Source organism: Lepisosteus platostomus, chromosome 22, assembly GCF_059453375.1.
Source record: "Lepisosteus platostomus isolate fLepPlt1 chromosome 22, fLepPlt1.hap1, whole genome shotgun sequence".
Taxonomy (NCBI): domain Eukaryota; kingdom Metazoa; phylum Chordata; class Actinopteri; order Semionotiformes; family Lepisosteidae; genus Lepisosteus; species Lepisosteus platostomus.
Window position 1 is genome coordinate 11,659,503 of NC_142632.1, and position 23,484 is coordinate 11,682,986.

Below are 23,484 nucleotides of genomic sequence, written 5' to 3' on the forward strand. Positions count from 1 at the left end.
ATGCAATGTCAGATGAAGCTGATGTTTTCTCTTAAAGCACACATATACAAATAGAACCAAAACAAATGCGATTCACGTAAGCTACTAATATCAAGATAAAAAAGGCCTTGAAAGACTGCATGACGGCTTTGCAAAATAAAGAACCAAACTGCTAAATTATGGCAGCTGTCATGAAGAGATTGCTAAGTGACCAGCTTGGATAATCATAGTGAGCCCATGTACATTTAGCAAGAAAACTGCTTTGCTTGGTTAATTACTTAGCAGCTGCTCCTTGATCCAAGCATATTGCCACCACAAGGAGTCAAAAGAAAACTGAATGGCTTGGTAACTTCTTCCACACTCCAATCTCACTAAGGACAAGTAATAGCCATTTATTTTATGTATTACTTTAATTTAACATTGTTTTCCTGCTCCTTCTTGTGGTGCAGCACAACACTTAAGTCTCAACCATTATTAAAATTACATTTACTATTTGGTGTTATTGTACAATAAGTAACTACATTTAATGTTCTAGCGTTTGCTCTCTCTCATGCTAGTTTACAGAACTAGCCTGCTACAGACTGTGATCTCTTGGTTAACTCTTATATTCAGAGTTTGCTTTATAATATGGTCTAAAGTATTTAAAGCTTTATTGAATGAGGCGAGTCTTGTACAAAAAAAATAAACTTCTAGTTGAACCTTTTTTTTGTAGTGCTTGTAAAAAAAATGGAAAGTGTGGAAGAGCATGGTCAAATGCTCGTAAAATGTACCGTGGCAGGAGTCTGTAACGGACAGGCACTGGAGACAGATGTAGTGATGAATTCCTAGCTGCTGTTTGTTTTCAGTGCCTTGTTGGCTGTGCTGTGTTATTGCTCTCTCTCCTCCACCCCTAGAGGAAACCCAGCTGTGCCATTTTTTTTCCTTTTTGCCTAACTGCACAGCCTCATCCTTAGGGGGGAGTCTGTCATAATAGCCATTGTCATAATTGCAAAGTTAATCCCTAGGATGCCATTTTTCCTTGCCACTTAGCAACAATGGTGTGAGGAGGAGGCTGTGTAAAAAATAATGGCCAGATCTACAGCCACTTTATATCGATGACATAGAAAGAGGAATAACAACGACATCAGAGAAAACTTCCTCTGGTCAGACATTTCTTTGAAAATGAAAGGAAAAAAATTCAGTACACTCATCAATAATGTATTAGTAAGATTTCATGAGAAACATAACTGCTGTTGTGTTGAATACTAGCAACAGCGGTAGTGTGACTTATAATTGTCTGCCCAATGGACTGACAGGTTACATCTAAATCAAGGGCTTAAAATCATTGAGATTTCTCACATCTGTTACATTTAAGTGCTGTTCCTTCTGGGATTTGGAGCCCAGTGAATGGTGAGTAACATATGAAATACAGCAGAGAAGAAGTAGCAGAGACCACAGTGTTGTTGTAGGTGTTAAATGTTGCTTGGATAAATAACCTGACTTGGGCAATTATTTACTTTTTGTTAAGGCAATCAATGTTCTCCAATTCCTCTGATAAATAGCCTAATCTCAATGGCTATATATATACAGAGCAAGTCAATATTTCTTATCAATTTAGATTATGCTGCTAAGGAAAGACCTTTTGAAGTGGAGGGAAACAAAAAAAAAGAATGTTCATTACAGGTCTGACAGCTGTTTCCTGGTTTTTATAAGGGAAAAGGGCACTACATTTGTGAAGGAGACCAAAGACCCCAGAAAACAAATCGCTGAACAACTCAAACATTTTTGTAGTGTCTATTGTGATGATCTGCTCCATCTCTAAGGACTTAGGGCTCATGACACATGAGGGCTTATGTGTATTGGTCTGCATTGATAATACAAAATTCTGCTACATGTACTATGCTTAATATCTTTCTACAAAAAGAAGTTACTTAGAAAAATAAACTAGGATTTAAATGTACTGTACACACAACCTGACAGGTATGTAGTGGAGTTGCAGGGGAACATTGCCTTTTGACTGTCCTGTGATTCAAAGTGCAGTAGACAGGTTGAGTAGTGGCCATTACTTCACATACCAGGCTAATGCTCGTTAATTTGATTTAAGTGCTGTTTGGCATTTTTGACATGGGTAAAGGAGGAAAAACTAGGTCTTGACTGAATTGGGTATACTGACAACTGAATTTAGGGGGTAAAAACAAAATGCAAAAATTATCCAATTAAACTGAAAGGAGGGAGGGTGGTGCAGTGGTTTGCTCAGCCAGCCTGTCCCCTCTAGGACTTGTTACACGTTTTGGTCACTGGGGATTTGAGTCTGGCCCTGTGCAGTTCAGACCACAAGGCCTCTAGTCAGCTATGATTTGGCACAAATGGCTCAAGAGAGAGACTGAATCACCCTTTGCCGAGTTGTGGAGGAGTGAGTGGAAATGCTAGTGTGCATGTGGAAGCCCATGCTTTGCAATGACTCAATAAATGCCAATGAAACTCAAGCCTTACTTTATTTTTGAGCCAGTGTTCCAGTCCTTGGGGGATTGTGTTCCATAGGTCTTCTAAGATATGGTTGTAAAAGTAAATTTAAATTTGTTAATTTGTCTTACCTCTGGTTACTAAAGGCCCTGCATTCTGGAAACTAGGTGATCCTTTTCTGCAAGTGTAAACACCATAGAGGAGCAGGACTTTAATATGTATCACTTGTTTTGAATAATCTTAGCTGAATGCTGGAGTAGTTGGTTTTAGGATTTCACTGTGTGCGTAATGGGCAGAGCCTGGACATGAAGCTCAGGTGACATCAGGTGGGACATGTTGCCAGCACACCGAACAGGACTGTCTGACTTCCATTCAGCAGGACGTGCGTGTATGTCTGGGCTCTGGTTTGTTTATGCAAAGGGACCTGCTTTATAGCATGAGTAGTCCTCAAAAGAACATAGATTTGAACTAAAACATGCCTATTTTGGTATTTTGATATTCCAGTATAAAAAAGATTCAGAGATGGCAAAGCTATTATAGTAAAAAATCCAGTCATTTTAAAAATGTATACTGCTTCCAGCCTAATAGTGTAAGTAATTTGTTAAGTGCTTATAACTCCCCTGCTAAAGTTTCCAAGATTTTGCCTCAAGCAAGCACTTAATTAGCATATATTAATTTTTCAGCAAGGCTTTGAGGAGCAGTTCTCAATTTTTCTATTCCTTTTCTCCCCTTAATATGAAAATATTCTTTCATTTTCCCAGCTGTATATCAGGTCAGAAACCTCATTGGAATGCAGTGTAGGTTATCTGAGGGAGTGTGGGAGGTGAACTGGGCTCTGTACCTCTGGGGTCCTGTAATAAGCTTTAAGCTGCTTGTATCCATCATAATTGTGGAATAATCTATTGACTATGGGACGAGTATGTGAGACATATAATTATTTCAATAAAATAATATTCAAAGAAAAACTATAGTAGTTCCTCTATCCACATTGTCAATATTTATTGGTTTATGTGTTGATCTTTGATATAGCTGAATAGCACTACAGAAATTTATTTTTCCTCATGTCCTTCATATCATTTTAAAAAATACAAAGGGAAACTGAGCTATTTCATGGCAATAACCCAAGGATCTGGGGATTAATTTGGTATCAGCTGCAGTATAACATAGTTTTGGAAAATTGTCAAGGGCATGTAATTACTTAGTAGCTATGCACACTTCTGGCAAATTAAAAACAGGTGCATGTCAATTCTGAGCAGTGTAATCTTATGAAAATATACCACAGTGCAACATCACAGTACCTTTAGCTAGATGTAAAATACATTTCAGGCCTACCCATAAAAAGAATAGATGTCAGGTAGTCAGGCTAAATTATCTAAATCTGAAAAAGTAATTTCTGAAGGCTAGGTATGCTGACCCTTTTAATCTCTACAAAGTAAGACTTGTGAGACACAGTAGAGCTAGCAGAGAAGTGTGAGGTTCTGACCCTGTGCAGGGTGTCTGACTGGACCTGTGCAGAATTTAGAAATGAAAAGCTGAAGGCATGGTGTTGTTTGAAGTTCACCCATATACAAATATACTTGACATCTACTGCAGAAATTATTGACCTGTGGGTACACCAGTCACTTAGATTTGTTTCTTTATGATCTGTTTGAGGAATGGGGCTAAACAGGACATGAGATTAACTGCTTTTAAGTTTCAGTAAAAGTGAAGAGCATCAGCTTTGAATAATACAGGAGGTTGATCTGGGACAGTATTCCTGTCGGACTGATCAATGCCAGCCATCAGCTGGAAACATGCCACCGCCACTCTGAGACAAGGCTACTTTGTCTCCTTCAGTTGATAGGAAGGCTTCCTGATTGGTTGCTGAAGGGAAGGTGGGAGTGTTTGGCATCACTGAGAAGATGAGACAAAATCATGGCCGTCAGTTTTAGATCTTAATTACGAATTCATTAGATCTACCCCTTAACCCTGTCTAAATAAGAATCAGCTTGCTCTGCATATGCAGCAACTGTTGCTTTTTAATAATTATTTTTTTTATCTTGGAAATCCTACCCGAAATGGATTTCCTGTTTTTTTCCCTTCCTGAGTAGTAGTATGCTCAGGTTGATGATTTAAATTTTTTCCATGTCTTCTAATACCTTTTGAGTGCATGAGAGAAATTCCCATGCTACATGGGCTACATGTTATTTTCCCTGATTCATTATTTACTACTTTTCTGTTCTTAGTGATTTTTAATTTGTATTAACAGATGATTTATCTAAACACAAGAGGAACAAGTAGGAGGTCTGGAATATGCAAACGACACCATGTCTTCTGTGCCCAAAGAATGCACAAAACAATTCGCACCGAGTGTTCATAAATGACCTGTTTCTGCTGGCAGGGGATCTTGGGAGAATAGGTGCCTGACGAGGATGGATTGTTTACTGCACAGATACCTGATATTGTGTGAAAAAACCGTCCATGTGATTTCTACTGTGTGGATTATCCTTTGTTCACCCGGGGATTGTATCCTAGAGCCTGTTCTTTGAGTATCCAGGCAAGTTAACACCACACCAATAGTTCTTTTTCTGTTTTGGCTTCTTTAAGAAAAATCCCAGGGGTCTAGACCTGTTTGTGTAGATTCCCCCTGTTTACATGTACTGTACGTTTGCAAGGAAACTGCAAAAAAACTTTGGCTAAGTGTTTCACAGTTAAGAACAGGGGGATAAGAGACTTAAAACAGAAAACATTTTATGTAATTTAATACAAAAGCAGAAAATACCAACTGTGCTGCTTTAACGTGCTGTGGGTGACTTGTTTGAAAAGCCTTCCATTGCATAAATCAGGATCTCATTTGCTTCTGCCTGGCATCCAATAAAGGATCCTTGCTTTGTACCTATCTGTCAGCTGTTGGTGGTTGTCCTTGTGCAAATTGTTGGTGTAATCTAGAGCTGGAGTGCTTTGGCCTGTCAGTCGGCATTTGCAATAAGCATCTTTGCCTTGCTCATCTACTCACCCTAATTGTATTGTAGTTATCAATTAGAGCTCTATTTATGTACACTAGAGCTGAGATTGGGCCACTTCTTAAAAAGGCAAGGATACTCTTCTCTTATTCTTATAGCTATTTTGCCTTTTCAAATATTTGCACAAAATAAACCACAATGTCTGCTGTTTAGGTGACCATTAGGTTCCACATAGACTTCTGACCAAGCACATTCTGTTGTTTTGGCTTTGGAAAAATGTCACTGTATAGTGTATTTTCATTTAAATAAGAAAATATCTCCTTAACTTTTATTTTCAAGAAAGAATGACAAATCACAGAACTTAATTTTCCATCCCATTCCTAATAGTTAAATTAACTTTAAATGTCACCTATAGTGAAACCTCAATTGGAAGATCTCTTCTGAGACCAAGATTGTGTTATTGCTCTTCTTGATAGACATGCAAGCTAGCCTTTTAGAAAAAAAAAACATTTTCTTGCCTTATATGTCCATGTATGTAAACGTGTGGCGGTGCCTCATACCGAGTGGAGTGGAGTGGCTTAGGTTTTGGAGAGTGTCTGCCGGCCCCAGAGCGGCCTTGGGGTTTTACAGAGTTTGGCGTCAATGTAACTAATCAGCTAATCAGCACTCGCAGCCAATCACTGCCACGGCTGTCAATCAAGGTTAGCTGTAGACACAGAGGCACTCTGCATTTGTTGACAAGGCTTGAAAACGCATTCGAATGACTGCATTAATATTCCACATTGCAAATATGTACAAATTGGAGCACTACTGCTAAATATAGAAACTGTGAATAGAATGTGGCGGGCTCTGTTTCCTGTCAGTCAAGGCAGTGACACATGCCTCACATTAACAGAAGTAAAACGCAGTTTCATTTGCAGCATCTGCTGTTAAGAATTATTAGCTGTGCCGGCAGAGGGAAATGGCTTGCTCGAAACTGCAGTTTGGGCGCCCCGTAATCAACCATAGATGTGTGATTTGAGATGATGGGGCTGAGGGAGGCGATGGGGGAGGGGATATTGGGAGTTGCATTATCTCTCTTTAATCAGGGTGAACTAGCTTTGGAAATCATCATGGGAAGCAAAGAGGACTATTTGATTAAAAAGCATCCTTGTTGCACTACAAGAGTCTCTTGTCATTTACTTATTTCTTTATTTTAGAAAGGGGCCCACGTCAGTCACCTTTAATCAGTGTCAAAAGTTGTCGTCTTAGCTAATCACAGAATATAAATGAGTAAATATAAACATTACAATACAGGCAAGTTGATTATGAACTTGCGGCAAACCAGCGAGTCTTTGCTGTGATGACAGTCGGCAATAGGGAGACCTATTCAGTGTCTGAAGAGGAGGCCAACTGAGCACCTAGGTAGCAGTTGTCCATGTTGACCTAAGCATTGCCTTCTGTATCTTCTAACTTTCCTGTGAAGTAGACCATTCTCTCAATTATTTTTATACGTGTTCTCTTGGTAATCTCTGGTTCAGATGAGACATGAATTTCCATCTGACTTTCTCAACTTTGTGATAAAGCAGTGTTTTGGGGCAGCATGACGTCTGTTCATCTAATAAAAAGTCTGAAGTCTATCCACTGCCCGAAGGACATAGCTAAAATATAAATTGTCAGCCCTTTTTCATTTCTCCAGCTCTGTAAAGCGGTGGGACATTTCTCCTGAAATCTGCTGCAGGGCTTATGAAATGCATTTGGTATTTTTTTAGTTCTGAACAAATGTTCTAAAATCATGGCTGACGCAATCCCAACCCATAAAGCACACAGCTGCTCTAGGACAGACAGGGTTAATGATGTCCTTGGAAAGAAGCCTTTACCTCGCAGAGAGTTCTGTGTTAAGAAGCCTTGGATTTTAGTCCATGACGTTCAGCCATGTCAGCTTAGAAAAATGAAAGAAAAACTGCACACTGAGCTCCAGTCTTTCACCTCCCAAAGCAGAAAAGCACAAAGGATCCTGATGAGGCTACTTAACCAAAACTGGGGAAAAAAGTCCATCAATATTTCCCACCATTCCCCTTTTTCCTCTCACTTCTTTATTGTTGGAGGAGTTTGTTTTATCAGCACCTTGCAGCCAGAGTGAAGAGAACTCTGCCCAATACAGAGTCATATAATAGTATCTTTCACCAACAGCCTGACAGCTAACATTCTTACCTTAGGGGAAAAAATACACGATGCACCAAGAATTATCAAACATAGTCTGTGAAAGATGACAAGGCTAAAATGCCAACATCAGCAGCAGAAGACCTCGCACAGCCTCTAAATAAAAACAAATTGCTTACAATTTTCCTACATCCAGTGTCATTTCAATTTTTTTCTCTTTCCCTGAAATATTTCCCCCATTATTAGAATGTTCTTACTGATGCCTGTATACCAATAGTCCAATGTTCACTATATACAGTGCCTTGCGAAAGTATTCGGCCCCCTTGAACTTTTCAACCTTTTGCCACATTTCAGGCTTCAAACATAAAGATATAAATTTTTTATTTTATGTGAAGAATCACCAACAAGTGGGACACAATTGTGAAGTGGAACGAAATCTATTGGATTTTTGAAACTTTTTTAACTAATAAAAAAATGAAAAGTGGGGCGTGCAAAATTATTCGGCCCCCTTGCGTTAATACTTTGTAGAGCCACCTTTTGCTGCGATTACAGCTGCAAGTCGCTTGGGGTATGTCTCTATCAGTTTTGCACATCGAGAGACTGAAATTCTTGCCCATTCTTCCTTGCAAAACAGCTCGAGCTCAGTGAGGTTGGATGGAGAGCGTTTGTGAACAGCAGTTTTCAGCTCTTTCCACAGATTCTCAATTGGATTCAGGTCTGGACTTTGACTTGGCCATTCAAACACCTGGTTACGTTTATTTGTGAACCATTCCTTTGTAGATTTTGCTGTATGTTTGGGATCATTGTCTTGTTGGAAGATAAATCTCCGTCCCAGTTTCAGGTCTTTTGCAGACTCCAACAGGTTTTCATCCAGAATGGTCCTGTATTTGGCTGCATCCATCTTCCCCTCAATTTTAACCATCTTCCCTGTCCTTCCTGAAGATAAGCAGGCCCAAACCATGATGCTGCCACCACCATGTTTGACAGTGGGGATGGTGTGTTGAGGGTGATGAGCTGTGTTGCTTTTACGCCAAACATATCGTTTTGCATTGTGGCCAAAAAGTTCGATTTTGGTTTCATCTGACCAGAGCACCTTCTTCCACATGTTTGGGGTGTCTCCCAGGTGGCTTGTGGCAAACTTTAGACGAGACTTTTTATGGATATCTTTGAAAAATGGCTTTCTTCTTGCCACTCTTCCATAAAGGCCAGATTTGTGCAGTGTAAGACTGATTGTTGTCCTATGGACAGACTCTCCCACCTCAGCTGTAGTTCTCTGCAGTTCATCCAGAGTGATCATGGGCCTCTTGGCTGCATCTCTGATCAGTCTTCTCCTTGTCTGAGCTGAAAGTTTAGAGGGACGGCCAGGTCTTGGTAGATTTGCAGTGGTCTGATACTCCTTCCATTTCAAGATGATCGCTTGCACAGTGCTCCTTGGGATGTTTGAAGCTTGGGAAATCTTTTTGTATCCAAAAACTTCTCCACAACAGTATTACGGACCTGCCTGGTGTGTTCCTTGGTCTTCATGATGCTCTCTGCGCTTTCAACAGAACCTTGAGACTATCACAGAGCAGGTGCATTTATACAGAGACTTGATTACACACAGGTGGATTCTATTTATCACCATCAGTCATTTAGGACAACATTGGATCATTCAGAGATCCTCGCTGAACTTCTGGAGTGAGTTTGCTGCACTGAAAGTAAAGGGGCTGAATAATTTTGCACTTTTCATTTTTTTATTAGTTAAAAAAGTTTCAAAAATCCAATAGATTTCGTTCCACTTCACAATTGTGTCCCACTTGTTGGTGATTCTTCACATTAAATAAAAAATTTATATCTTTATGTTTGAAGCCTGAAATGTGGCAAAAGGTTGAAAAGTTCAAGGGGGCCGAATACTTTCGCAAGGCACTGTATGTTGCTGTTTGTTGCAGGTATTGTCAATTGGATAAATTAAGCTACACCTTTTCTGTAAAAAAAGTATTACTCACAATGAAATAAATCTCTAAATTGTGGAGAATTGTGTACTGTATACACACATGAATTTACTCTTTTGGCTCTACCATATCCTGGTATCTACCATACCATCTTCTACTGTAACTCTTAACATTGAAATAAATCCATAAATGTTTTTTACTGGGGGTAATTGTTTTCATTCATCCATTATGAGAGAGATGCTTGTTCTTGGTAAACATTGTGGCAGCCCGAAACCTATCCCAGAAACAGATATGCCCAGCAGTACTGCGCCATGTACAGGCCACCAGTCCATCACAGGGTACATACAAGCATTGGGACTACTTTATCTAGTCTGCATCTCGTTGGAAGTTGGGAAGCAGCCAAAGCATACGAATAAAATGCAAACTTCACACAAAAGACATGTCGATTTGTAATCAGACCAAACACCTGTAGCAGTAGCTACACCGGCCACATCACTGTGTTGCCCTATTTTTTATTTTTGCTAAATTATCCTTCATCCTTCCTCCATTTGTGCTCGTCAAGGTGCATTTGTCAGTTATCTTTTAAGCTAGCTCAGAAGTACAAACCCTTAAATTATCTCAGGAGAGATGATGACATTCACCAGAATTGTGAAGTCATGTGCATTTTTATTGTGCTAAGAGCTGACAAAGGTTTCAGTGCAAGCACGTTGTGCTTGTTCATGCTTGGAGATGATGATTCCTCAGCCACTTTCTCCTTATCCAAGAGTGGAAGCACTTGGCCAGTTCTGCACCTTTTCCTAGGAGCTCCTTACCACATTTGACTAGTGGCATAACCTGGATTTGAACCAGCAATCTCCAGGCTACCTGGCACATTCTTCATTCTGAGTAAAACCTTTAATTCAATAAGCCTCTTGGGAACCCTGTTAAATTGTTTTTTAACACCTACCTCTCATCACGGGTTCGTGTGAAAATATCTCCACTGTAATACAGCCACAGCCATTCAAATTTACACAAATAATGAGAAGCTCATATATTAATTGCAGGCGCTGAATCTTCAAATCCCTGAGCAATAAGAACAGAAGCTGTTTCTTCTGTTGAAGCATGCTATTACAAGACGCAGCAACTACATCCATAATTTCAACCTCTCAATCACATAGTCCTGAGTAATCATAAAATGAAGTGTCATTGTAGTGTGGCATTATTAATTTTGTCTAAAAGCACAGAGGCTTAATTGTATTTAGAATTTATGATCTAATCGTTCTAACAATATGCAAATGGAAGTGCAAGGAAAGATCAAAGCTAAGTAATATTTTTTTAAGAAGTATTTAGTGCTGTTTAAGACTTGGATTCGGAATTGATGTGCACAAGATTCTAGTGTGACAAAGCCTGTAGAATGTGTTGTGCTTTCTCAGTTCTTCTCCAGATGGAATGATTATGGTCAAGTGATTCCTTAGCCTCTGGTCTTCAGGCTATATAGGCTTGCTAGGATGCATAGAAACCTTTCAAGGTGAATTGGTGGTGAAAAACTCAAGAGCAGCATACTAGTTTGACCCCCTCATGCCGGAGTAGGATATTGTCCTGCCGAAGCAAAAAGTGTTCCGGTGTCTGAAACGTTCTGTGTATTATCTCTGTCCCTTTGTTAAAGATCTTGAGATTCGACAAAGGTTGTATTAACTGATGGCATGTATGCATGCTCATTGATCGAGAATCATCTTTGAGTGTCCTGTGTTCCAACCAGAAATGTACTGCTCTTTCTCTAAAACAAGAGAGAAGCATGGAGAAGGAACAGCTGTTTTCTGTTGTCACTGTGGAGAGAAATGGTGAAAGTAATTGCGTTGGTCCAGAGCCTAAGAAATCCCATCAGCCATGGGCTGTTCTGTCAGAAAGTATAAAAACCGCACTAAAAACTTAACTCACCGAAGACAAGCTGACGAGCACAAGTGCAGAAAATGACTTACAACGGCTTGGGAAGACAGTAAGATTATTTATCAAGGGAAGCAGATGAAACAGCTGTAAAAGATGTTGCAAGCCTGGGAGAGATGAAGACTGAAGTCCTACCATAGTGCATTTCTATTACAAAGATCTCTAGTGATAAATGTAAGTGATGTTGATAAATACCCACACCACCATTTATCATCAACTGCCTCTCCAATGCACAGCTTCTGATCGTCCCAAAGAGATAACCTTCTGCAGTACCAATGGGAAGAGTGGCTGTTCTGCTCTTGCTGCCATGTGGCAGGGCTGTTTCCTCCTGTCATGCAAATAACCTTTACTACTCATGCAAATGCATGGCACTGGTTGAAGTGTGCAGTCACTAGCCACCAGCTTTGCAGCCTGTTACCAAGTGTGTGAGCTGCTGAGGGCAGTGTGCACCTGAAATGCAGGTGTTTGCACAGAAAAGATATGCAAAAGTAGACAGCTAATATTGTAAGTGAAAGGAAAAGGAGATTACTGGTTGTTTTGCTGTTATTAATAATCGGTGCATTATTCAGTATGTTGAAAAGGAAGGAAAATGTTTAGTTTCTTGAAAATGATTTAGGCAGATGTTAAATACCCATCTCATGGTTGAAATGTAGAGTGATAATTGTACCCTTAAATTAGGTCATTGCGCTGCTATATTTTTTTGTTAGTTATAAGCCCTTTTTTGAAATTATCAATTTGAGATTTGTCTTAATCAGTTGAAGTTGTTGACGTTGTTGGTAGTGTCTAGAAAGATACAAAGATGAGAATTTGCTGATATTTTGAGGGTGTGTGAAATACCTGTATTTTAATGCGATAAAACTAGAACCCTAAACAGAACAACATGAATTTTTATAGCGACACTTAAATGCTACCAAGTCTTCTAGTTTTTCTAGAAGCATTGTTTCCTCGCATAATTTGTTTTATGCATGTTTTTGGTCGATTTTTATTTTATTACATTCATATCAAAGACCTCACATTGGTCAGCAAGTCACAGAGATAAGCTGAGTTTTGGAGATGCTTTTTCTTCTGTAAACAGTGCAAAAAAAGAAAAAAGTTAATTGAGCTGAACAGGGATATTACTTGGTACATGAGGTATTAATCCCCTTGCCTCTTGTAGAAACAGTGCTCTGGGGTCTGTAACGTCCACATTGTACACAGGTATTTGGTTTTACATCACACCATTAAACTACAATGCTATCTGCTCTGTGAACATAAAAGATTACATTTCCTGAATCTCAGTGTAGCAAAGGGACAGGTAGTGCTACTTGTCTTTGATGTTAAAACAGGCACAAAAGGGTTAGAGAGGTCCTCTTAACCACCTTTATTGACAAGATAAATGAAAGAACTAAAACAAAACGGCTTATAAAAATATCCTTGTTATTTAGATATTAAAATTCCTTTTGTTACTTTCAGCCCAATAACATCCTCTCTGTATGCCAAAACTACCCTTCCTACTGGTTAAAATGAATTTCTATTGTTTTGGTTTTGAACAATCTGGTTTTGATGTTTTAAATACTACCTGACTTTAAAATTTCCTTTTGTTCTTATTTCCTCTTTTCCAGATGGTCACAAGAACAAAGAAAATATTTGTAGGCGGATTATCAGCTAACACAGTAGTGGAAGATGTGAAGCAGTACTTTGAACAATTTGGGAAGGTAAGATCGCTTTTGGGAGTTATTAGCAATAATTCTGAGAGGTCTTACACCATGAATTAAATTGCTGCATCTCCAAATTAGACTGAATAGTAAAACTGATGCACACCTTTTTATTGTTCTATTTTTGTATGTTGTTTTGTGCTATTTTATGACCTCTAGTAAGTCCTCGTATTATGCTGATGTGTGTTATGTGGTTTTAGATTTGCATGCTGGTTTGTTTCTACTGAAGGAAGGTCCCGAGCTGCATGATTTTATTGACAGGATCTTTCTTCGTTTAAATTCTGCAGTTTGATTTTGTTGCCTCCAAAAGCATTTTCCTGTCTTTAAGTGCTGGAAAAATTAATCTTACAGAAAAGCTGTAGTCTCCTCTAATCTCGTGGTGCCTTTCAACATTGTTTAAGCTTTACCATGTGGGTTTTGTCTCTTATGATAAGATCCATCTCCAGCTGCATCTCCGTCCCAAGATCATGCCAGGTTCTCTTTCCCTGGGCACTCAAAGCCAAAAATGACTGGTCAACATTCTGTGACTAGGAGCAGCAACCTCAGTGATGCATGCATTACCCAGCCCCATCCAGGAAAGTGCTAGGAAGGTGTATATTGATATCTGTAGCTTCGTAAGCATATGTAGCTGTTAAGATGGAAATTCCTGGATTGCATCATTATCGGTCTTGATTTGCCTTTTCAGGTGGCAAAAACTGTCCTCATTTAAACGACACTGAAAGATTCAGGGTAGATTTAGTCCATTGTGTTACTCAGTAATGGGCTTTGAGGACAGGCCATTTTTGAGAAAGGGATTTTAATCTCGGTGTATCCTTGTTAAATAAAGGTTGCAATATAAAAAGAGGAAAAAGAAATGGGTACTGAGCAGCAAGTAAATATTCAGAGCTGCCTCTGTAATCATGATTGAATAGGGCTTAACACAAATTTTTCTTGATTGAATGCTTTTACGTTGATGCAGCTTGATTATATGAAGTTTCTTCAGACAGATCTCGTTTTCTGTTTCCAAGCTGGCATTTTTTTTCCCTTAAGGCTTTTTTCAAACCCTTCTAGAGAGAAAAACAAATCAGAGCCTGATTGAGTATGTTTCACTGTCATGCAAAATCAGGGCTGTACTCGGCTTAAGGTCACAACATTTCAGTCTACTAGTCTCCCCCATCACCAGCCCAGTCCTTAATGCAACTGACAGACTTGGAGGTTTTTTTAATTTAATTTTAAAACCGAGTATACCTGCATATCTTGCAGTCCATGTTCATTATGGCTCTGCAGTCTTAACTTTCTGAAACAGAACTGTAGGATGTTGAGAACTCGGAGCCTGTTTCGGAATGACTTTGTGCACAGGCTGCCTAAGTGCAGTAGAGGCCAATTAAGCAGAAGTGAAGCAGAGGTCGTAGGTGCCCATGCTGCCTGCTGATCAGGGAGCTCAGAGAAGGATGAAACAGGTGGCGTGGCCAATAGGGTCAGAGAATCTGTCTGTTCAAGTGTCACTCTTTGCATCCGTGCAGAACACACTAAGCAAGCTTTAAAAGAGAGCATTGCAAAGTGCTTTCTGTTTCAGGTTTCATGAGGCTGCAGGTATTTGTGCAAATTATACAAGCATGAAAAGCTATATTAAATATTTTCTTACTACAGTAATCTATAAAAGGTTACTCCAAATATACTTGAAAAATTCAGCACCTATGTGAAGATAGTTTAACCTGTCTACAGGTCCCAAAATCAGAAATGCTCAAAAATGCTATACTGTAGGTGTCAATCATGTAGAAAAAACTCGAGATACAGTGGGATGCTGTTCCTCAGCTTTACATCAGGAGAGAAGATTGCTTTCTTTCCCGTGAATGTTGAAGAAACAGGTGTTTCAAGACTACAGTTTAATTATCATCAAGAACTTTTTCAATTAATATTTGTCTGAAGGCGTTTGTATCCAGTTCTTGATGTCTGGCAGGTTCTAATTCTGTTTACAAGGGCAGACATTGATCCTGAATCAAATAGTGGTACTTCTCATTCCTCCCTGACACATTAATTGAAACAGATGGAAGAGTTGTTAAGGATTGTTTTTTTTCCCCAAAGTTTTATTTGGTTCTCTTAAGTCATCTGCTTTCTAGTTTTTTAGGTATTCATTTTACATTCAGTCCCGTTTGCATACTCTCCATTACACGTACTTAATGCATCCGATTCAGCTGCTACTTCAGATTCCGTTTACCACAGTTACCCAAAAGTGTGATTTTCATCACCAGAACAGAACTCAATCACTTTGAACCACTTAATCAACTTGAACATGTTAAATCGGCACTGAGCTTCACTGACACGCATAGCCATAGTGTCAGATTTTCTGCACACATAAAAAAACCATGCTTTTTTCAGCATAAACCTTTTTATGGCTCTTGTGTGTAGTGAGCTGATTAAAGTCTTAATTGTATTGATAAACTACAAGGGCACCCATCTCTGTTATTGTACAATGAAGACCATCAACCTTTTCATGTTACATTTTTATTATTTTATTTGTCCATTAAGTAATTGCACTTGTGTAGCATTTTTCATCACCAAGGACCCTAAATATACAGGAGGAGAGACACTTTATTTGCCACTGAAATGCAGAAAACTACCTGGTTGATGTGCAGCAGATATGAACCAACAGTCCTAATACAGAGGTGATCAGATGAAGAAGTGGTAAAATTGCTACAGCAATTGAATTAAGGGAGAACTTTAGGGAGGCCAGACCGTACAAGCCCAGTGTGGAATTTAGCCAGGTTCAACATTCTCAGTCTCTTGAATTCAGCCATGGGGCCTTTAATGGCCTCCTACCGCATAATGTAGGGGTCACTGTACTGGGGAATTGGTTTTGAATTTGTGGTCCAGAATGAAGATTGCCATCAACTCCACTTAGACAAGTCACCTACTTTTACTTGCAGTCCTCCCATCATAGTACAGACCAGGCTCTACTTCATTTATTTTCTGACATCTGACGAGATCAGACTAGAAGGTGGTGATGGTGACATCAAAGCTGTTTAAGGGACATCACTGAGTTTAATTTAAATATTAATAGTCCTGAGGAGTTATTAGTTTTACATGTCATTCAATTCTTTTTAAAATTATTGTCAAGAAATGACTGAGAAAATGCTATTTTTTTAGTACTTAATGCTATACAAATATTAAACAGTGCCAGGGTATGATCGGATGGCGTGATGACGTCTGCATTGTGAAACGGTTCAGAATCCTTAGTTTTCAGGTCCCAGAACCATGCCCACCATCCATGAAAATGATCCAAATCTAAAAATGTTGACCCTACCTTTTTGGCAAAGAGAGGTCTTAAAAACGTTTTTAAAACATCTCCGGTTTCCCACTTATTAAAATGTGAAGTTTCATTTTAAACTGACATGAAGAGTCAAGATGACTGCCACAACAACAAAAACTTCTCCATCTGTAATAAATGTGGTGAACGGCCTAATTAGTTGGGAAGGCTTATGCTTAGTCATTGGTTTATTGTAATCTGCTTTGAGTGGGTCTCAAAACAAAGTGCTCTTATTTGGATAAGCTGAAACAACTCCTGCTCTTTGTTCCCCCATCCTTTCTTTCATTAGGGTCTAGGCCTTTATTGCGCCGCTGTAACCAGGGTTTAGTTTCATTAGGCCTGCAAGTTGTTTCCAAGCCAATAGGCAGCTACAATCAGTCCTTTATACCTCGCCTGCCCTGGTTCCCATGTCCCACTGGGTGGGAGCCAGCTACTGTTGTTCCTGGAGGACTTTTAACCTCTTCAGCACCATTCAGCCTTTGTCAGGCAACTTTCAGTTGCCTGACCACAGAAGATGAAAGCACACTGCCAGCGTCACCAACATTAACACTTGTTTGACTGCTGGTCCTTCTGCTTTCTTGTTCTTTGTTAACCTGTGTTAACCGTCTTGGTTGACAGTAAGCATAAAGCAAATAAACATTTTTTATCGCTTAGGACCACTTAGTCCACTATCATTTCCCAAAAGCTTATTCATGTGTTCTGTTTGAAGGTTTTTCTTTTTCAAAAATTAGCTAATTTTTAAACTAAGCATGACAACAGTTGCAAGCATCAGGAACCTGTTCAGCCCACCTTGTTTTGTTCGTAGCTAATTGATCTAAGGATCTTATTTAGATGGTGGAAAGAAGTCAGGGTGTTGGCTGCAACAGGAGTAGTTTGTTCTATACTCCACAGACCCAGCTTTATTCTGTAAAAACGACTCATGGTAACATGAAGTCCTGCACCAGGCAACTTTTTCCTGCTTATTAATTTGCCATACCTTGTGGAGTGCTGATATTTAATGAAATTGTTATTGCAGGTGTAGCATATAAAAACCGCATAAAGGTCTGTTAGCATTTTGCTCAAGCCTTCCTGTGCCACTAGACATTAAGCAAGATTTGAATATGTCTTTTAAAGTATAAAATATAAACTTTGAGGTGGTCTTTTTATTCCAGAATGGTGTTGAATTAGTTCTGGGTTATCAGAATTTAGCCAAGCCTGGAAATTAAATAAATTTGAAAATATGAATGCTTTACATTAAGAGAATTGCTAAACATGAAATTGTTTTTTTTTATTGGAGTCATATGATTCTGGAGAAAGTGTTTTGGTTTGTGTATTACAGAATGATCTTTACACCAAATCATAATTGATCAGTTATAATTTGGCTAATTAGCTTATTGGTTTTCATAGTTAAGCTGCAGTTCAGCCGTTATACCCCCCAGCCTGCACCTCCATGCTTTACTGTTTTTATTAATCAGACAAGCTACAAGGTGCTAAGAAAGGGTTAATCTTGAAGAAGGCTGAAGCACACAATCCTTTTAACATGCCTCTTAGTTCTCCCCACTGGTTCGGGAAAACTGAATTAGATAAGACATGGGAGGGGGTAGAAAAAAGGTGAAGCCATTCTTTCATCCTTTTGAGTCCGCAGGATTAGTTATGTGAAGATGTTTTTTGAAAGTGATGTTCGTGCAAGTAAACTGTATTGGTTTCAATGGGGTTTTGAAACCACTCAAAATTGTAGCCTTGGCTGTGGTGCCAATGAGTGAAAGGAGGCAGTCTCTTGTGAAGATTGAAAACACGATTCATTTGGTCTTGGCAAATGCTTTCCGAGCCAGGCTGTCTCACCCTTCTCTTCGTGATGTTAGTGATCTCATAGCTGAGGAGATTGCTCTGTTGTATTGTTAGCCCAAGGGTGGTAGTGGGGGGAGGGTGGGGGCCAGAGGTGCCAGACAGACACACATTTAATTTTAATGTCCAGCCAGGGTTGCTGTTAAGTCTCCCTGTCTTGAGTTCTAGAATCCTAAGCTGTTATGTTAGTGATCTGACAATTGACTGTTTAAGGGTAATTACTCATTGAAAACAGATTTTCAAATAATTTTTTAAATACTGTTGAGCTTTTTTAAAATGGTAAAATATACTGGTCAATTATAATAACCTAGTTATAGCTGGAGCTTTTAAAGACATTGCTGTACTACTGCTGTCCTATTGTCTCTTATCTAACTTCTCTAACTAATAGAGTGCTGTCTATGTGATATGCCTACCTATGCCAGTTAACTGAAGACGTATCTTCAGAAAGCTGTTGAGCTCCCATTGTGTTTGCTGTTGCTGCACAGTGAATAAACTGGAACAATTTCTTGTTCTCCACTTGCACTCTGGATAGATGAAAAGAACTCAGTTGCTCTATACTGTTCTTCATCAACAAACAGAGTAACCCCATTGCTTAAACAGTACCTTGCTTGTATCAAAATTTAATTTGTTTTAATTTGTTCTTCTGTCTATCACTTTCTTCAGCTCCAATATTAAAAAAATAGTGTGGAAGTGAGCTAAAACAACGCTGTACATTGAGCTGTATGGTCACACTGGGTCCTGTAGTTTGGAGGTTCCTTCAGTGAAATAAGATGTGCAGATACTATCCCAGAGTGTGCTGCTTTCCAGTCATTTGATGTGCGAGACAGACTCAAGACTATGAGAATGTTACCAAGTTCTGGCTGATTATTGCTCCAAGGTTACACCATGAGCCATGACAGTGAAAATGTCTTCCTTAAAACATTTCTCTAACTCAAGGATGTTTTTGAAGTGTCGGGGCCTTCTAGATTTTCACTATCACAGAATGTAAGAAGTGGTACAGTAACTTTCATGTGGTCATTTTAATGCCATATGCCACATGAAAATTTTGTTTTAAATGGCACAGAATCTTTAAGCTTTTGCTGTGATGTCATTTGAAAGTACTAAAAAAAACTCCTGAACTCTCTGTAAACTTGCTGTTTCTCTGGGTTTTAAGATGCCTCTCTGACCTTCATTTGTACAGTGCTTTGGCAACAGTAGCAGAAACTGGGGGCCAGTGTTAAAACACACACTCTGGAATGGGAATTTTTTAATCTTGGCTGTGCTTCCTTTTAACTTGAGTTTTGTTCTGTATTAATCAAGATTAAAACACCTGTATCTTAATACTATAAATAAAGTAGTTTTACGGGCCATAGCACAGCAATGGTCTTAGCCAAGATTTACGAACACCTGGTAGCTAATCGTGCATTACTGATGAGAGAAAATAGCTGTATAATGACAATAAAGAAAAAAGTAACCTAATTGTTTAACTACGTTTATTTCTATAGCTTAGCCCTCACTCCATCTGCCAGACACGTACACTTTTAGAACTTAATTTAGCATTCCAACTGCTATATGGGCTTTCTAATTGCTATTCTCTTTGAACTCCCTAATACCAAACTTAAGCTTTAAACTCAAATCTTAGACTTCTTGTGGCACCACAGGTCATTGTTACTACAGTCAATGCTACTGTAATGGCCTTTTGACATGGCCTGATTTCTGAGGACTTAGATGGTTGCCAGGCAGGCCTCTGTAAGGATTCCATCTCTTTGTCTCTGCTGCAGTTGCTTTGTATTTGAGGAACTTATAGATGTGCAAGTAGTATTTGAACAGAGGGCCTGTAGGCTTTGTGCCCAAAAGAATTCCACTTGAATATATCCCCTTGCCTTTTGATGCTTTTGAAGCTCCATTCAACCTGATTGATAATGGCATTGGCTCTGTGAGTTTTTGGTTAAACCAGACCTTCTCAGCCTTGTTTCACATCAGATGTGCTCTGTGACCACTTAGGTCCTCCTAGCGAGAAAAGGCTCGTTGCTGTGCATCAGATTTAATCTTTTCTTCACACAAGGCAGAATCTGAACCTTGCCTGTGTGTCACTCAGTCTGTGAATGACAGGACAGTCCAGGAAAAGCAGTCTTTTCTGCTCCTAATGCCATATTCTTTCTCCAGAGCTACACCTGTTTCTTCATACAACTCCACTTTGCTTTGGCAGACACTCCTTTTTGATTCTTATCCAGCCAATCAAAGGCCTGATACAACCTTTCACACTGGAGGTCCTTTAAATTGGACATTCACCTAAGCGTCAGAGAATTTCACTTCATTTAGCCCAGTTGGTGTTGGAAATGGATGATTAATAAAGGAAAGCAACACCCAAGAAAAGATTGTGTGCATAAATTATCACCATTTTTTAAATACTAGTGCAAAGTATGGCTGAGAGTTTTGTAAAGATAATATTTGTTTTGTTTACAGGTGAAGGGAATTTGTTACTATTAAATGAAAGATTAACTCACAAATTATTTTTGCTGCAGATAACCAGAGGTCTAACATTACCCTGTTCAGGACAGTGCCCTGCTCTTCCTCTCCCAATGCAGCCTCAGTTAGAGTTTATTACAATTGAATGTCTGAATGACACAAGGATATAGGATTTACTATGGTATGTATTCCACAGCTGTTCACTAGTAGAGTCACATGGGTTTAAAGGCCACTAGACCCAGACAGTTTCACTTAAAGAACAATCAGTTTAAAGAAGATTGAATAAGATTGCTCTGGTTTGTGGCACCTGCTCATTTCAGTCATGTCACATGAAGGTGGTAATCTTAAAAAAATAAAATAAAAATCCATATCTGAACTGTATGGAAAGCACCCTTTCAAATTTCACATTTTCAAAGATTCTCAAAAGATGCAGTGGTGCTTATGCTCAACTCATTTGCTGCATTCCATCTCCCCATCAGATTAGTTCTGCTCATCTTGGAGCCCATAAAGAAATGGACAGATTAGAATCTGTTTCTGCACTTTGCAGCCATGAAACGCACCAATTAAATTGTCCTGGGGAGCTATTAGGATTAAAAAAACATCTTTTTTAGGGTTGCATAGTGTTTTATATTCCATAAATATAGTGCATTAACCTGTGGAGATTCCTTCAAGTTGTAATAACTTTTATTCAAAAGGCATTTATGATCTTTAAAAGAAAAAATAATGGTTTAGAATATCAGTTTCTTTCATTGTTGCGGTGTATATTGAGAACTGGAGGTAAGAGGTTACATTTTGTTTTACAGGAGATGGCAATAAAGGCAAATAGTGGACAGAGTATCCTTCATGCATAAATTCTGAACATGTCCAAAAAAAGGAAACTTAGAATTTCTTTTTAATTATCTTTGAGACTTTCTTTTCCCTTCTAATTGGAGGAGTGGTTTCAAGTTTTGAGTGTTGGACATATTCACTGCATTATACGTATTAATTAATTTTCAGATAAAGTATATAATCATGCTAATGCCTGCAGTGGTTAATGCCTACAGTTTGTAGACATGCAATACATTTATTCTTAAATAAAAAGTAAGCAGAATGCGTGTTTTGTGTTTTTGTATAGACATTGCCTGTGCTGTAGCCCAATTTACAGTCTACCTCTGTGGCTCTGTTCTGTGACATATCACAGCGAAAATTGCTGTTTCCCTTTGGAATAACTGCCTCCCACTCAAAACACTTTTGAAAGTACTGGGTAAATGTTGTAGCCTGTGTAGCAGCAGGACGAGGTTTCTCTTGCTTTCTTTCTTTGAAAGGTAGAGGGTGTTTTTGTCTATAGTTTTGATGCAAAAGCCTAATGAAGCCTCAAAGGGATTGAACATCTTTTACAATTACTGTGCTTACATGGCGGAGAATGACTGTATAACACAGCTACAGCCTCTGCTTCAGGGAGTCCCAGGGTGTTTTCAAGGGAAGAAGCAGATAATGCATTCGAAAAAACATATCATTTTGTATTGATGTGATTTTAAATGGAATGTGTGTTTATGCAAGATGGGCAAATGGCCTCTTATCATTTATAACCTTGTTCTGTGCATCTGAACAAAAGCTGTTGAGATTGTGCATTTAGATCTTGTTCATCATGAACAATATTGTGTGTCCACATGGGGAAGGACTTGGTGATTTTTAAAGTAGATACTGTAAGACATTTTCTATAGTTTGTATAGAATTAATTGCCACTGGTTTAAGTATAAGATCTTTTACCACTGTTTACTGTTGAAACGTCTATGCCATCAGTATTCACTGAAAGTAAATTCTTGCTAGATGACTTTATGAGCTGTTAAAGCTGCCAGACAAAGGCTTCAGGATTCAAGCTGGTTGTGCTCCCTTTGTGGACAAATTATAATATGGGATCCATAACACAATGGGACAGTGAAAAGCTAAATTAAAGCTGCCTATTGCGAAGGACATCTTTATTTCTAAGTACATTGAGCTGATCTTTACCACTCCGTTGTGTTCTAGTTTACTGAAAGCTGTTTGTAGATATTTTTAATAGGTGCTTTGTATAAGCCTGAAGCGATTCGATGTGTGTGTTCTTGCCTTTAATAAAAACATAAAAGGATTTTGGGTTGTTATTCTTTCTTCAGCTTTGCCGAAGTTTCAAGGGTTTGATTCTGTCCCAAATATAACGCAGCCAGATAAGTACACAATGCACAGTGGTATAAGATGTGATGAAGTCTGTGAGACTAGGAGGTCCACATCCCCTTGAATACTACATGGGTACAGCACCATAAATCTGCAAATAACATTCATATACAGAAACAAAAGTCATTTTTCAGTTTGATATTTATTCAATGTTTTTCATCTTTGGTATTCTTCTGACTCCAGGGAGGAAGGTCTCATCTCTCCACCAGTGTTAACTAATGCAACTAATAGCTCAAGCCAGCACTACCTTCATCAAAAACAGCTCACTTTTTTTGTCAGTGCATTTTTAAAAGACAGATTGTGAATTTACATTCCAATGTTCGCAACATTCGGTCAACTGTTTTCCTCTGAAACAAACTAAAGCAAAATTTTTTAAATAATTGAAAAAACCCCACAGATGAGCTATTTAATTTCCCCCGACAGCAGGTGCTTGTCATCCATCTGAAGGTAGTTACAGACATCTGGTGCGACTGCCTCCGCAAAAGCCAGTGTAACAAGAAGAGAAGCCGTGGTTGGTGGGGAGCACATGAATCGCCTCCTTAATGATAACAAGCTGCCGGTTTGCCCTCAGAGATGGATCCTTTTCACAGATGTTCGTCCTCTTTTGGCAAAACCCACACTGTGCCAAATCTGCAAAAAAAATTCTGAATGTTGAACTCGATATACAGCAAAGATATTTTTTT

The 23,484-nt window shown here is 38.9% G+C and overlaps 1 protein-coding gene across 24 annotated transcripts in view; it reads left to right on the plus strand.

Moving 5' to 3' along the window:
- Nucleotides 1–23,484, plus strand: part of msi2b (musashi RNA-binding protein 2b) — a 249,468-nt gene that overhangs the window by 56,692 nt on the left and 169,292 nt on the right. For all 24 annotated transcript variants that reach the window (XM_088615733.1, XM_088615744.1, XM_088615730.1 and 21 more), the window contains exon 6: nucleotides 12,961–13,053. In XM_088615733.1, coding sequence (XP_088471859.1) covers nucleotides 12,961–13,053 — 93 coding nt within the window. The remainder of the gene's footprint in view (nucleotides 1–12,960; nucleotides 13,054–23,484) is intronic.